Source organism: Macrotis lagotis, chromosome 5, assembly GCF_037893015.1.
Source record: "Macrotis lagotis isolate mMagLag1 chromosome 5, bilby.v1.9.chrom.fasta, whole genome shotgun sequence".
Taxonomy (NCBI): Eukaryota; Metazoa; Chordata; class Mammalia; order Peramelemorphia; family Peramelidae; genus Macrotis; species Macrotis lagotis.
This window is the reverse complement of record NC_133662.1, coordinates 229,290,249-229,305,376: the sequence shown is the minus strand read 5'-3', so window position 1 is coordinate 229,305,376 and position 15,128 is coordinate 229,290,249. Positions and strand designations below refer to the sequence as shown.

Below are 15,128 nucleotides of genomic sequence, written 5' to 3'. Positions count from 1 at the left end.
GGTTTCCAGACTAGATTTCCAAGGCATAGGTAGTTTGAGGTAGAATGAAAGAGAGGATCTGGTCTTTTGCCTTTCTCTCCTAGCCCCTTGGCCCTCTGGAGGTGCTTAAAAGCAAGCAAGAACCCCTTCAAGTCCCTCTCCTCAGGTCCAGAACTGATTTGATTCTTGGCAGCCTTCCTAGGCTGAGTAAGGCTGGGTAGAGTAGGGAAGGGTGTAGGCCTCTATTAGCAGAGAATAAGGCTCTTGAAGATGGCATTGTTTATTTCAGAAATATATAAAGGGAACTGGAAACTGATAGGGGCAAAGCCACTGATCATTCATACTGAAGAGCAGAACTGAGGGAGAAAGGATGAGGTTCACAGGAGGAAGGCAAAAGGAAAAAATGCAAAAGTTTGGTTTTTAAAAAGACAAAATGACACAGGACAGGAAAAATGCATTTAATGCTTTAACAAAGTGCAAAATAAAACTTCCCACAATTACAAAACACAAATTCCTTTGGTTCAGTGATTATGCCATTGCTTTTTATCTTTCATATAGCTAAAGACATCCTTCAAAGAAACACTACACACACACACACACACACACACACACACACACACACAGAGTCATTCTCTCTGAGGGACATTGTCATGCCAAAGAGTGGGAGGTACCTATATACTCAATAAAGTTAACGGCAGCACCTTCTCTGGTCATCTGGGAACATAAGAGAAGTGGAAGGGAAGCAGGCCTATTAGTTGGAGGGGCGGCTTAGAATGCTACTGAGGGAGAAGAATGTAGGGTTGAATCAAACACATGCAAGTCAGTGGAAGGCTGCTCTTAGATCACATAAGGTATGGTAAGATTCATATACTTTTATATGCTACATGAGGCTGAGTCCTTTGGCCTAATCGTTCTCTCACACATAAACACACAATTCAGCAACAATAGGACTGTTGAGCTGAGTGGGAGACTATGTTCCTACTTCACATCCTCAAGTAAAAATTGATGAAGAAAATGAAAATCAGAGGAAGAGACAAATAAGACTTACAGTTGGAAGAAATCTTAGGGATCATTCAATGAAGATTAACTCATTTTTCATAGGAGGAAACAGAAGCTCAGCATGGTTGACTAGTCTCACAGTTAAGACATGAGATTTTTTTTTAAATCTTCGTTACAAGGAATGGCTCACAAGGTGGAAGAGTGAGGTGGGATGAATTCAGAAATATAAATACAAAAGGCATCAATAAAAATCAAACCCAAAGTCAGTAGAAATCAAATCTCCTGACTTTCAATCCAATTCTTTCCACAACCCCATCTGTTCTAAATGGAGAGGAAATACTGGCAAAGAGTAAGAAGTGTACAAGAAATTGATGGTAAAGAAGAGAGAAACAAGAGACAGATCAGAGACAGCATAGAGAATGAAACACTGCTTTCAATTTTCACTGTTTTGAGAGAAAAGTGTCATTTGAAGGTGACAATGATTCATGGATTAACTCTCACACTGTCAAAGATGTGATCAGTCACTAATCTTTAAGAACCCAAGGCATTCTGGAAAAGGGAACTAGAAGAACCCTCAATAAAGCCTGGTAACCTGCTCAGGAAAGTGAGACTAAATATCTAGCCTTGAGCATAATCCTCTGCAATGCCTGGGGGAAAAAGTCCATGACCAATTTCTTGGAACCAGTTGAATGGAAATTTAACTTTTGAGTAAAATACAATCACCTCGATAGTGACAGAAAGAAAACTCATGGTCCTATGTATCTTACATAGGCTGAAAACTCCATAAGTTTCCAAAGCCATCTCTTCTCTACCTGGCACAGAATATGCAAATACTTGATGAACAAATGGATTTGTCCCTTGTTTCAAGGGAGGTACCCAGTCTTTGTTAAGATAGGGCTGAGAGCATTGCTAGATTCATCTGATACCATTTCCTTTTCTCTTTTAATATCCATCTTTTCATAGGTCTGTGAGAGGCTGTACCCTTGGATTGTAGACGAGTGAGGTCAGTGCCGATTTCTAGTATTAATCAATAAAGAAAATTGGCTGATTGGTGGCCAATTGATGGGGAAGATGGAAAACTATCCCCTCCAGCCATCCTGTTTCCTTCTTTCACTTCTCTCTCCTTCCACATCTACATGAATAGTATACCTGGGTTCTGGAGCAAGAAAGAGAATCACAGAAATTCCCTACACATTCCAAAACATGCATTCAAGCTGGGTTGGGCACCTTCTCCCACTATGTTCTGCGACTTCTCCCTATTCCCAATGCATAGTTCACTTCTTCTTCTGGGGAGGACTGGTGGAGGAACGTGCCATTGTGATCTGGCTACATTTCTCAAAGATAGCCTCAGCTGAGAGTTTAGGGAGTCCCCGATCAAGAGGGCACTCATCCACTAAGCTGTTCATGGGGGTGGGGGGCAACACAGGCTCCTCCTCATCTCGTTCAGGAATAAGGGTATTCATGGCTTTGTCCAGTTCATCATCCATCTGCTCCTGGGAACAGCCTTCTGGTCCAGGGGTCCCTGAAGGTGTCTTCATGGCACCAGAATGCACCCAGAGGGCATCTCTGAGGATGGGGAGAACTTTTTTCCTGGAAGCATGAACATTTCCTTGGAAATATGCCCTGATGTGAGGGTGGGGGGTTGGAGCTGGAGTCAGATTCAGAGGTGGACAGTGGGAATATTCCAAGGCTCCACAGATCTAGGGAAGAAGAGATAAGAATGAATGAAGGTAAATGAAGCTGAGACCTCCTAAAATAGCCTCATCCTATAGACAAAGAAGATCATCTCATACTTGAGATTTTACCCCTGCCCCTAGCTGTGTAGAGAGAAGCACTTACCTTGAGGCAAAGGAGAAAATAATGTAGAGCTGGAATAGACAATAAAATGCAAGGGAAGGAGGATATGGTAGAGCAGATTGCCTCCCAAGAAAATGATAGCACAATCTCAGAAGGGTCTTGGACTCAGTAACAGTAAAGGGAATGAAAGACATTTCCTGCTTCCCCTAATACTTCTCAGCCTTCTGAAACTTAATCAAATTATCTAGTCTGAGCAGCTAGAGATAGGTAAAGAAAGGAACAGAAGGAAGGATGGATATAACTTATTTAAATGCATAAAAGCATCTGGTTATGATCAGGTCAGTCCTTAGCATCTCATAGGGCCCTAAGAATCCTTTTTTCTTCTGTCTAGCTTAAAATTCTTCCTTCCCTGAGTTAATCAAGAGGTGAGAAAAGGGGCATGTGGAGCCAGATGGTGAACAAAAGATTGGGGACAGGGCCAAGTCCATCCTTTCACAATCCTTTCTATTAGAATATCACCCAATAATTCAGAAACCAATTAATTCACCTGAATTTTACAGGGAATAGAATCAAGTATAGAAAGGAATAGTTAAGATCTAAATGAGGGAGATACTTTAGCAGATTTTGACAAGGTATGACTGGTCAAGTAAAGAGGAAAATCCAAAACTGATTATCAATTTAGAATAGCTCCATTCAAATAGATTTAAGGTTCCTTGAAGGCAGAGATTATGATTCATGTTTCTATTGTAACCTTTCCTGCCACCAACAGTCAGAACAAGGCTATTAACCCTCTAATAATCCATACAAAAAAATCAGAATTTCTACTGAGGCAGTTTTCTGTACACACAGAACCAACTCAGGGTGGAGAGCTGTCAAAAGAATTCCTAACCCTCTGGTTAGACAGAAGTTAGATGGAAGGACTTTAGACTCACCATACTCTGGAGGTCCATGCTAGGACAGAAAACAACCAAATGCCTTACTGGCTCATTATGGGGGTTGAAAGTGATAGTCATTGCAACAAGGGCGTCATAGCCATGAGCTTGGCAAAAGGCATCTAGCTCTGCCATGAGATTGGACCTCTGAAGGAAGACCTGGGAAAGGAAAACAAAGGAAAAGGTAAGAACTACACAAAGGCACTCACCAATAAAAGTCTATGTTTTCATTTAGAATGCTAATGGACAAAGAAAATTACCTAATGCTACAAACATTTATTGAGTACCCATTATGTTTCCTATTATACATGCAATGCCATGCCAAGTACAATGGAGGATACAAAAAAAAGTTTCAAAATCTGCAAGAAGCTTTTAAAATCTTACAGTCATAGTTCTAGGTACTTATATACAAATAAAGAAATAATAATAATGCACACAAAATAAAGAAAAGACAGAAAAAATATTTTCTCACTTATTTTTTTGCAAATTTATGTTCTTCATTCACATTCTTAAGTTTTTTAAATGAAATTGTCTTTACTACAAATAAATAAAAATACAAATAAAACCACATCCACCTGAATATTTACAATTAACATAAGAACCATAATAATCTAACACTATTTCCCCATCTGATCTCATCTGTATGTATATTTAAAGTTTTGCTACGATTTTTTACAGTTGTCAATATGTACTTTATTCTCATAATTTTCTGCATCAATTCGTTCTTTTTACGCTAATTGGTGTTCTTCATAGCAATGAATTTTTAATGTGATTTTTCTGTATCTTTTTCCAATTACATGAAAAGATAGTTATCAATAATCACTTTTTATAAGATTTCCCCCTCTTCCCCTCCCTTTGACAGCAACTCTGTTATAGGTTATATCAATGTAATTCTTAATATTTTTAATGTTTCAATAATACCACAATTTCACTGTTCAGACATTCCTTTGCTATTGTTAATTTATGCTTCAATTAATGGCATAAAACAACTAGAGAAATTAAATTACTCCATGGAAGCTGCTCAAATCCTTGACAGCCTTTTAACTATCCTACCTAATACTATGTATGAACAGAGAACACCTGGAGGGAAATCAGAAGTCATAAAATTACAAACTCGGCCTATTTAACTGAAAACTCTCTAATGGTTACATTGTGTCCAAGAAGCACACGTGCCACCCCAACTTAATCCCTATTGTACTATTTCTCCAATCCTAGTCATAAAACATTGGAATAAACTGCATGTTCATACAAGCTTCTCCCAAACCGTAACCCATATTCCAATCACTAATCCTGTTCCAGTTCCATTTGAACTTGTTTCATTTTTGAAGCACTGCAGGAGTATTTCGGAATCCCTGCTCTTCTCTTCCTCCCTTGCCGTCTTGTCACCATGAAAAAACTATCCTCGAGGCTTTGCTCTTCTGGTTGGGGACTTCTTCCCCAGGAATGCCATACTGGAAAAAAACTCAGTCACATCACAGTCACATCTAGATTCTTGAGACCTGTTTTCCTCATGTGCCTCCTTATCCCCATGCATGAGCACTTTTTAGTTCCCCTTCATGTGTTGTCTTCCCCTATTAGAATGGAAGCTTCCTTAGAGTAAAAACTTTCATATTTGCTTGCTTTTAATATCTTCAGGGCTTAGAACAGTACCTCATGTCTTTCTGTCTCACTAGTCATCTCTCCCCTTCTTCATTTCTCTTTCCATCCATCCATCCATCCATCCATCCATCCATCCATCCATCCATCCATCCATCCATCATCTACAATCTTCTGGTCACTATTTCAAACTTTTCAATTACTTTAGTATTTTTATAGAGCACTGGCCTTGGAGTATGGAGGACCTGAGTTCAAATCCAACCTCCAACACTTGACACTTACTAGCTGTGTGACCTTGGGCGAGTTACTTAGCCCTAACTGCCTCATATTCACATCTGTCCACTGGACCCAGATGATTCTAGAAGAGAAAAACAGTCTCCCCTCACTCAAATGCAATTCATGTGCTTGTCAATGGTATCAACTCCCTGATGTTGTGGTCTTCTTTGAAAATGAAGGATAAACATTATTATCATCCAATATTCCATGATGACAACTACTCTAATAAGATTATGACACAAGTGCTCTATTCCAACAATCTACTCTATGTTACTTCTGCTACTTAAAAAATGGTCATGGGCGGCTAGGTGGCACAGTGGATAGAGCACTGGTCCTGGAGTCAGGAGTACCTGAGTTCAAATATGGCCTCAGACACTTAATAATTACCTAGCTGTGTGGCCTTGGGCAAGCCACTTAAACCCATTGCCTTTCAAAAACCTAAAAAATGAAAAAGGTCATATCTTAGACTTTATAGCTTTAGGAAACATATTACAATCTTGAAATTTTTCCCTCCAACCAAAATCACATTTGTTGGTATGGTCTCACTCCTTAATTTTTCTTTTGCTACACTTATTTGTGTTCAATTGGTGCGTCCCAGCAAACAACCAGCTTCTTAAGCATCATGGCAACTTTTTTTCTATCTCCCACACTTACACAGTGCCCCACACATAAGATTGTCTTCATAAATGTCTAAGATTGGGGGCGACTAGGTGGTGCAGTGGATAGAGCACCAGCCCTGGAGTCAGGAGTACCTGAATTCAAATCTGGCCTCAGACACTTAATAATTACCTAGCTGTGTGGCCTTGGGCAAGCCACTTATAACCCCATTTGCCTTGCAAAAAAACAAAAACAAAAACAAACCTAAAAAAACCCTCATAAATGTCTAAGATTGACATGAACCTCCTATCTTTCCACCTCAATGAAGAGCTAGGCCAATTAGGCTAGGACTCAGACTGAAAAAAAGTATGAAAGGCTGACAGGGATCAAAGTTTTGGAAGACTTTAAAAGTCAGATTAAGGAGTTTATATTTTATCCCATAAGTCAGAGTCACTGAATATTTCTGAATAGGGAATAACAAGGTCAGGTCTACATGGAATAAACTGGAGGGAAGACTGGAAGCAGGGAATTTTCCTTGCTCTGATTCCTGATTATTTCCTCTGGGACCTGTTCATGAATTTTTTACTTCACCCTCATAACTGGTACCTTCCCATCTGTCTACAAACTCTCAGGTCTCTCCAATCCAAAAAAAAAAATCTACTTCTCTTAAACCATCTATACTCTTTAGCTCCTCTCCCATTTTCCTTCTCCCTTTCGCTGATAAACCTCTAAAAAATGGGTGCAATCAGGGCAGCTAGGTGGCGCAGTGGATAGAGCAAGAACTCTGGAATCAAGAGGACCTGAGTTCAAACACTTAATACTTAGTTGGGTGACCTTGGGCAAATGACAATCACATTGCCTTAAAAAAACAAAAACAAGGTTAATCTTAAGGGTCTAAATTCTTCTCTTCTATGTGCTTTTCTTGTGTCTTAACTTCTAATTTCAGTTGTTTGTCCTTCATTCTCAAAGAAAGTCATGACATCAGGGAGGTGACAAGCACATGAATTGGATTTGAGTTGGGGGGGGGGGCTGTGGTAAGTCACCAGCCTCACTTTCTCCTCTAGAATTATCTGGGCCCAGTGACCAGATATACATCAGGCTGACTGGAGATGGCCTTAGAAGCTAGAGCTAGACAAATTAGGGTTAAGTGACTTGCCCAAGGTCACACAGTGTAGCTTCAACTACTGTTGTCATACAGACAGGGTATACAAAAGTCTCTCTGAATCTCTCTTTAGTATTCCAACTGCTGATTAGAGGCTTCCACTGAGTGGGTCTGAGGTCCAACTTGTACCTCAAAGTTAACAGGTCCTAACTAGTTTTATATTTCCCCACAGATTAGTTTCTCTATATAAAATTTATGTCAATGCCACTATAATTCATTTAGTCTTCCATGTTCATATCCTTAGGGTTATCTGATTCTTCCTTCTCCCCACAACCTCATCTGATTCCATCCCTAGAACAACTCTTGAAATTTATCTTGCCTCTATTTTCACTGCTACCACCAAAGTAAAGACTCTCAATATCATCTATACTAAATGACTATAACAGTACTTTATAATATTTTTTATTTTATTTTTAACTTCCCCCCCCTAGTTACATGCAAAAGCAAGTTTTAACATTTACTTCCAAAACCTTGAGTTCCAAATTCTCTCCCTCCCTCCGATTATATTTCTGCAATTGAGAAAGCAAGTTACTTGGTATAGGTTAAAATGTGTAGTCATGTTGTAAAAGTAAAAATACTCCACACACACCCCCAATCACAAATAAATCTCAAGAAAAATAAAATGAGAAAAAAAAGTGTGCTTCAGTCTATATTCAGACACTATCAGTTCTGGAATGGATAGCATTCTTTTAGCCATCAGAGTTAGTTGTATTTTCCTCCATCCTTGACCCCCCCCCCCCAACCCCAGTTATTCTATTCTCTCTCTCCTTTCACCCTGTCCCTCCTCAAAAGTGTATTATATCTAACTACCCTCTTCCAGGATCTTCCCTCTCTTCTATCAGATACATCATCCCCCCTGCCCATCTCCTATCCCCTTTCTGTCAGCACTTCCCTCTCCTATTTTCCTCTAAGGTTAGATAGATTTCTATATCCAATCGAGTGTGTATATATATAACAGTACTTCTTGCCACCATTTTATTTTCCTCCAATCTGTTCTTCATACCCTGAAAGAATAAACAATCTTTCCTTTAAAACTTTTTTCTAATAACAAGCATTTGTTTTCTTTTCCTCTCAATTTAAATGAATAAAATAAAAACACAATCCTTTTTTAACAACTATGCAGAATAATCATTAAGACATATAAGCTGGGGCAGCTAGGTGGCAAAGTGGATTAACACTGGCCCTGGAGTCAGCAGGACCTGAGTTAAAATCTGGCCTCACTTAATGATTGCCTAGCTGTGTGACCTTGGGCAAGTCACTTAACCCCACTGCCTTGCAAAAACCAAAAAATAAAAACAAATAAATGAAAGTTCAAAAATCTTCTGAATCTCTTTATTGCTCAAAAGTACAGCTCAAACTTCCCTGAGTACAATATAAGGCCTCTTCCCACTCAGCATACTCCATCAGTCTTATCTCAAATGTAATCTGTGGCCCAGAACTTATATCTTTTAGTCTTGGGGACTTCCCAATTTGTGTCTGTGACTTTTGTGCTTAACCATGGTTTCCCCTAGAAACATTAGAATTTGGCTTGGTCCTCAGGTCTCATGTGAATACTTAGAATAACAAAATATTAAAAATTGGCCAGGCTTTATTTAATACAACAGATACAAAAGGCAAGTCTACTTTTCTTCACTCTCTAGTAGGTCACAACTTCTCTAGGAACTTAGCTAGTCCTACAGAGTCCTACTTGAGAGTTGAGACTATCCTGTGAGAAAACAGCAATTCTCTCCACCAATGAGTTCCATTTCTACTGACTTTCAATCTCAACATGATCCAATACAAAGTTGTATAGTGGAGGCCCGATTCCTTACCCTTCTTTGTCAAAGAACAACATCTCCGGGTTAAAGCTCAAAGTGTACTGTGGCTCCCAGAGAATGGCAGGTTAGAGTTTGTGTCTTCCCACCATCATCATCATCTCATGGTTCTATCCTTTTTTATGTCTTGGCTTTGGATTCTCCCAGGCAAGGACTGTGCTGTTGTCAGTTTAAGTTCCTATAATCACTGGCTTGGTCCAAAAACTCTTTAATTCTTAACTATTGCCTTCTTTGTAGCCACAAGGCTCCCAGAAGGGATCATTTAATTAGAAAGCAAGCCCTTATGTGTCCTAACAGTTTCTGTCTAATTCATTTCTCAGCTCTGGCTCCCTGTCTCTTCCAGTCTTCCAGTATCACTTGTTGGGGTCTAATTACAAAGGCATAGTTCTGGTGGACCAAAAGGACTTGAATCATTCAACATATAATGTCAATAGGAAACAACCATGACAGATTGAATTCACACATTATCAACATTTTAACTTAAGAGAATTTCACCTCATAAAGGTTGACATGGTCTTCAATGCCAGTACAAATTACAGATTAAAGTATTTCAGAATTGATGGTATTTGTTCTTCATTCTCAAAGACCATGACATCAGGGCCATGAAAAGCACACGAATTGGATTTGAGTGAGGGGATGCTGTGCTAAGTTGTCAGCCTCACTTTCTCCTCCAGAGCCAAATGGGTCCAGTGGCCAGATATGAATCAGGACAACTGGCGATGACCCTGGAAGTAAGGCAATCAGGATTAAGTGACTTGCCTAAGGTCACACATCTAGTAAGTGTCAAGTATCTGAGGCTGGATTCAAATTCCCATCCTCCAGATTCCAAGGCCAGTGCTCTATCCACTGCGCCACCTAGTTGCCCTATTTCAGAACTACAAAAGCCCTCAGAGGCTAATCCATACTCTATTAAACAAATCCCACTACAGCCTCTTTCTGAAGCCTTTCTGTGAGAACTCGCCACCTCCCAAATTAGCTCATTCCACCAGTGAGTAAGAGGATTGGAAACAAAGGAAAAGGCTAAGTTATGAAGGATTCTGAATATGAAAACTATTTGCTTTTGATGCTGGAGGCAATAGAGAGCCACTGAAGTCTACTGAGGTGGGGGGGGGAGTAGAAGTGTTTAACAAGGTCAGACCCATGCTTTATGAAAATGACTTTCTGAATGAAGAACTGATTGGAGTGGGAAGGATTCTGAGGTAGGTAAGCAAGTCCAGGAATTGGGTACTGGGACGTATATTGGAGAAATGTTGCACTGATGAAATGGACAAGAATGGCGCCTAGATTGTGAACCTGAGACACTAGGATGGTAGTGTGGCCCTCCACTGTCATAGGGAAGGTAGGAGGGGGGAGGGCTTTGAGGAAAGATGATGAATTCTGCTTTGCACAATAACCAGTGTGAGATGTCTGAAAGGCAGGCTGGAGATGCAAGATTGGAATTCAGAAGAGAGAACTGAACAGGAGAGATAAGATGGTGAGAATCATTAGTTTAGAAATGAAAACAAATTCATGAGAACCAAATGAATTAGAAAAGAAAGAGGAGAAGAGGGCCTAGGACAGAGTTCTATGGCACAACCATAACTAGCAGATGTGACATGGATGAAGCTTCAGCAAAGCAGACAGAGAAGTAACAGTCAGATTGAAAGGAGAATCAGGAAAGAAGGACTTCCTGACTGGAAATTGAGAGGCTACCCATCAGTTGGGTAATGGTTGAATGAATTATGGTATGTGATTAAAATGAAATGCTATTCTGTAAAAGAAATGATAAACAGGATGCTCTTGGTAAAGAATTTACAAGAGCAGATGCAATGGGAAATGTACTGTATACAAAGTAACAGCAATGTTGTGGGATGATCAGCTGTGAATGACTTACCTTTTCTCAGCAGTGTTGTGACTCAAAAGAATTCTGAAGGACTTATTTTTCTCCCCCCCCGACAGAAAGAAATTTAATATAGGTTCTACATGTATAATTATGATAAACACAGATTGATATTATGCATATTGCGAAAGAAGAATCAAACCAAACAGAAGAAAAAAATTAGAGAGAAAATAATGACATAATACATAAGACAATTTTAAAAATCTAAAGATAGTAAGCTTTGATCTGCATTTAAACTCCACAGTTCCCTCGCTGGATATGGAAGGTATTTTCCATCACAAGTCTTAGATTTGCCTTTAATTATCGTGCTGCTGAAATGAGTCCATTAAGAGCTGAGCTAATCATATCCCAATGCTGCTGTTAGTGTGTATCATGTTCTGGTTCTGTTCACTTCACTCAGCATCAATTGATGCGGGTCTTTCCAGGCTTTTCTGAAAATCTTGTCCTTCGTGGTTTCTTACAGAACAATAGTGTTCTATCACATTTATATACCACAGTTTGTTCAGCCATTCTCCAATTGATGGGTATCCCTTTGATTTTCAATTCTTTGCCAGCATGAAGAGTTGCTATGGATATTTTTGTATATGTAAGTTTTTTACCCTTTTTTAGTGATCTTTTCAGGATACAGAACTGGTATTGGTATTGTTAGATCAATATGCATTGGTATGCATAGTTTTATTACCCTTTGGGTATAATTCCAAATTGCTTTCTAGAAAGATTAGATCAGTTCACCATCCATATTAGTGTCCTACTTTTCCCACATCCCCTCCTCTGAAGGACTCATGGTAAAGAATACTATCCATCCCAAAGACAGAGCTGATGGTGTCTGAATACAGGCTAAAGCATACTTTTTTTAAAGTTTATTTTTCTTGAGGTTTCTTTTTTGTGGGGGGGGGGGATTATGTTTATTTTTACAACCTAACTCTTGTTTTCCCAGTGAGGAGGATTGGATAAGAGGAAGAGGGGGGAATTCAGAACTCAAGGTTTTAAAAGTAAATGTTGAAACCTGTTTTTGTATGTAGCCAGAGAAAAACAAAAACAAAAAAAGAATGTCCGAAAACCTACAGAGAAGAGAGTAACAAGGAGAGGATGATCAATAATGTCAAAGGTTTCAGAAAGATCCAGGAGAATGAGAAGTGAGAAAAGGCCACTGGATTTGGCAGCTGAGATCATTGGTAACTTTGGAGGGAGAAGTTTCAATTGACTGATACACAATTAAAAGAGAATTAAAAAGAGAGTGAGAGCAGAGGTAGAGGCGTTTATTGCAGATAGCCTTGTCAAAGACTTTGGCCCAAAAGGCAGGAGAGATTTGGGACATTAGAGGGAATGGTAGAATCAAATGAGGATTATTTTAGGTATGTTTTTAGGCACTAGAGAAGCCAGTCAGTAGGTAAGAAAAGGCTGAAGATAATGAAGATAAGTGAGAGAACTTGGATATACAGAAGAGGTTTCCTTGGCAAGGAGAAGGGCCACCTTTTCATAAAGTAGTAATAGCAGTAATAATAACAATAATAATAGCAGTTAACACACATACACATATATATGTGTGTATATATATATATATATATATATATATATATGCATATAAGAGTGTGTATACAAACTTAACTCAGAGATGTTTTAATTTGCAATTCTCTAATCAAGGTGTATGCATGCATTATTATTATTGGTGATGTTCCTTGGCTATGAAATAAGACCTAAAAGCAGGGGAAGTGGTGCCATGACAAGCACATGAATTGGTTTTGAGTTGGGGGGGAGGCTGTGCAGTCACCATGCTCACTTTCTTCTCCAGAGCCATGAGTCCATTGAGAATCAAATATAAATCAGGATGACTGAGATGGCCCTGAATGTGAGACAATCAGGCTTAAGTGACTTGTCCAAGGTAACACAGCTAGTGTCACATGTGAGGCCAGATTTGAACTCCTCCTGAATCCAGGCCACTATTCTTTCCATTGTGCCACCCAGCTACCCATGTGGGTAGTACCTCCCCCACCCAACATACACATACACACACAGAGACATAGACAGACACACACTTACTATATGTCAAATTATTGTGTTATATGGGGCAGATCAGGGGCATAGTGGATAGAGTACCAGCCCAGCAAGTCAGGAAAACTCATCCTCCTGAGTTCAAATGTGTGTCCTCAGATATATCCTAGCTGTATAACCCTAAGCAAGTCACTGCCTCAGTTCTTCATCTATCAAATAAACCAGTGATTGAAATGGCAAACCACTCTAGTATGTTTAGCAAGTAAAAACCCCAAGTGGGATCAGGAAGAATTGGACATGACTGAAGGATAACTGTGTTAAGTACCTCACAAACATGATCTTATTTGATTCTCCCAACAACCTTATGAAGCAGGTGCTATTATTATCTCCTCATGAGAAAACTGAGGCTGAGAGAGATAAGTGACTTGCCCAGGGCCAGGAAGTGTGTGAGACTGGATTTGTCTCCCTGACTCTGGAGCCAGGGCTCCACCCATTCTACCAGCTAGCCCTTGTGTTCTTATGTAAGGCAGGGATGAAGGAGGAGATAAGGGTAGAAGGTATCTCAATGACAAGAGATGAAGAGAAGAGGAAACTCTCAGAGAATGGCCTCCATTTTTCTCAGTAAAATATGATGAAAGTTTTTCCACTGAGAAGAAGGGAGCAGAGGAACTCTTGAGAGATTTGAAGAGGGATGAAAAGTTATGGAAGAGGCACTGGGGAGAGTGTGGAAGGATTGCTGAGCAACAGCAAAGAAAGAGGTGAAGCTATCTGACAAATTTATGGTGGATCCAACTAAAAAAAATGCATTATTTTCTTCTCCTTCACTTAGCAGCACATGTGTGGGCTCAAAGAAAATAGGAATGACTCAAGTTTGGCAAAGCTCAATTGGTAATACGATAAGGGGGCAAAGAACTCAAGAGAAGTAATAGAGTTGAATCTCAGAGAGAGCCAGAAGATGGAAGTAGTGGGAAAGGAAACAATCTAATATGAACAAAAGTTAATTGCCTATGGGCAGGCATTCCAGAGGGCACAGTGGAAGATATGAATAGCTTTACAGTAGGACAAGGGTTTGGGTTGAGAATGAAATATGGAATTGGATAGTAGGAAATAGGGATGGGGTTTGGATTAACACTCAGAGGTCCAGAATTACTGGGATATGGAAGATATACAAGGTGGAACTTTGTAATCTCTGAGAGAAGTTTAAAGTTAATATTATAACCAAAGGGTAGAGTCAGCTAAGTTGCACAGTGGATAGAGTGCTAGGCCATATTCAGATACTGCCTCAAACACATACTAGCTTCGTGACCCTGGTCAAGTTACTTATTCTCTGTTTGTCTCAGCTTCCACCATCTGTAAAATAGGGAATAACAATAGCTCTTACCTCCCAGTGCTCTTGTGAGAATCAAATAAAATAATATTTGTAAAGCACTTGGTACAGATAAATGGTCAAAACAGCAGTTTTCAGATAAAGAAATTAAAGTTCTAAGTCACTATTGGGTAGAAAAATGCAAATTAAATAAACTCTGAGGAATCACACCTATCAGATTGGCTAATTTGATGGAAAAGGTAAATGATAAATGTTGGAGGGGAAAACTGGGACACTAAGGCACTGTTGGTGAAATATGAACTGATCCAACTATTCTGAGAGTTATCTGGAACTATGCCCAAAGGGCAATAAAACTGTGCTTACCCTTTTGACACCCAACAAAACCTCTACTAGGTCTGTATCCCAAAGAGATTACAAAAATGTCCAAAAATATTTATAGCAACTTTTTTTTTAGGTTTTGTTTTGTTTTGCCAGGCAAAATGGGGTTAAGTGGCTTGCCCAAGGCGACACAGCTAGGTAATTATTAAGTGTCTGAGACCGGATTTGAACCCAGGTACTCCTGACTCCAGGGCCGGTGCTTTATCCACTGTTCCACCTAGCTGCCCCATAGCAACTCTTTTTGTGGCAGTGAAGAACTGGAAATTGAGTGGTGGATGCCCATCAATTGGGGAATGGCTGAATTAACTCTGGTATATGAATGTTATGGAACACTATTATTCTGTAAGAAATTGTGAGCAGCTGGACTTCAGAATGGCTTGGAAAGACTAGCAGGAACTGA

At 39.5% G+C, this 15,128-nt stretch overlaps 2 protein-coding genes across 3 annotated transcripts in view; one reads left to right on the top strand and one right to left on the bottom strand.

The window, feature by feature from the left end:
* Window positions 1–15,128, top strand: part of MINDY1 (MINDY lysine 48 deubiquitinase 1) — an 89,582-nt gene that overhangs the window by 6,136 nt on the left and 68,318 nt on the right. The window lies entirely within an intron of this gene.
* PRUNE1 (prune exopolyphosphatase 1) overlaps window positions 401–15,128 on the bottom strand; it is a 64,542-nt gene continuing 49,814 nt past the window's right edge. Inside the window, exons 4-5 of one of the 2 annotated variants that reach the window (XM_074188772.1) lie at window positions 3,708–3,866; window positions 401–2,678 (exon numbers count right to left, since the gene is read on the bottom strand). In XM_074188772.1, coding sequence (XP_074044873.1) covers window positions 2,253–2,678; window positions 3,708–3,866 — 585 coding nt within the window. In that variant the 3' untranslated portion in view covers window positions 401–2,252. The remainder of the gene's footprint in view (window positions 2,679–3,707; window positions 3,867–15,128) is intronic. The other variant, XM_074188770.1, reaches the window with a different exon arrangement.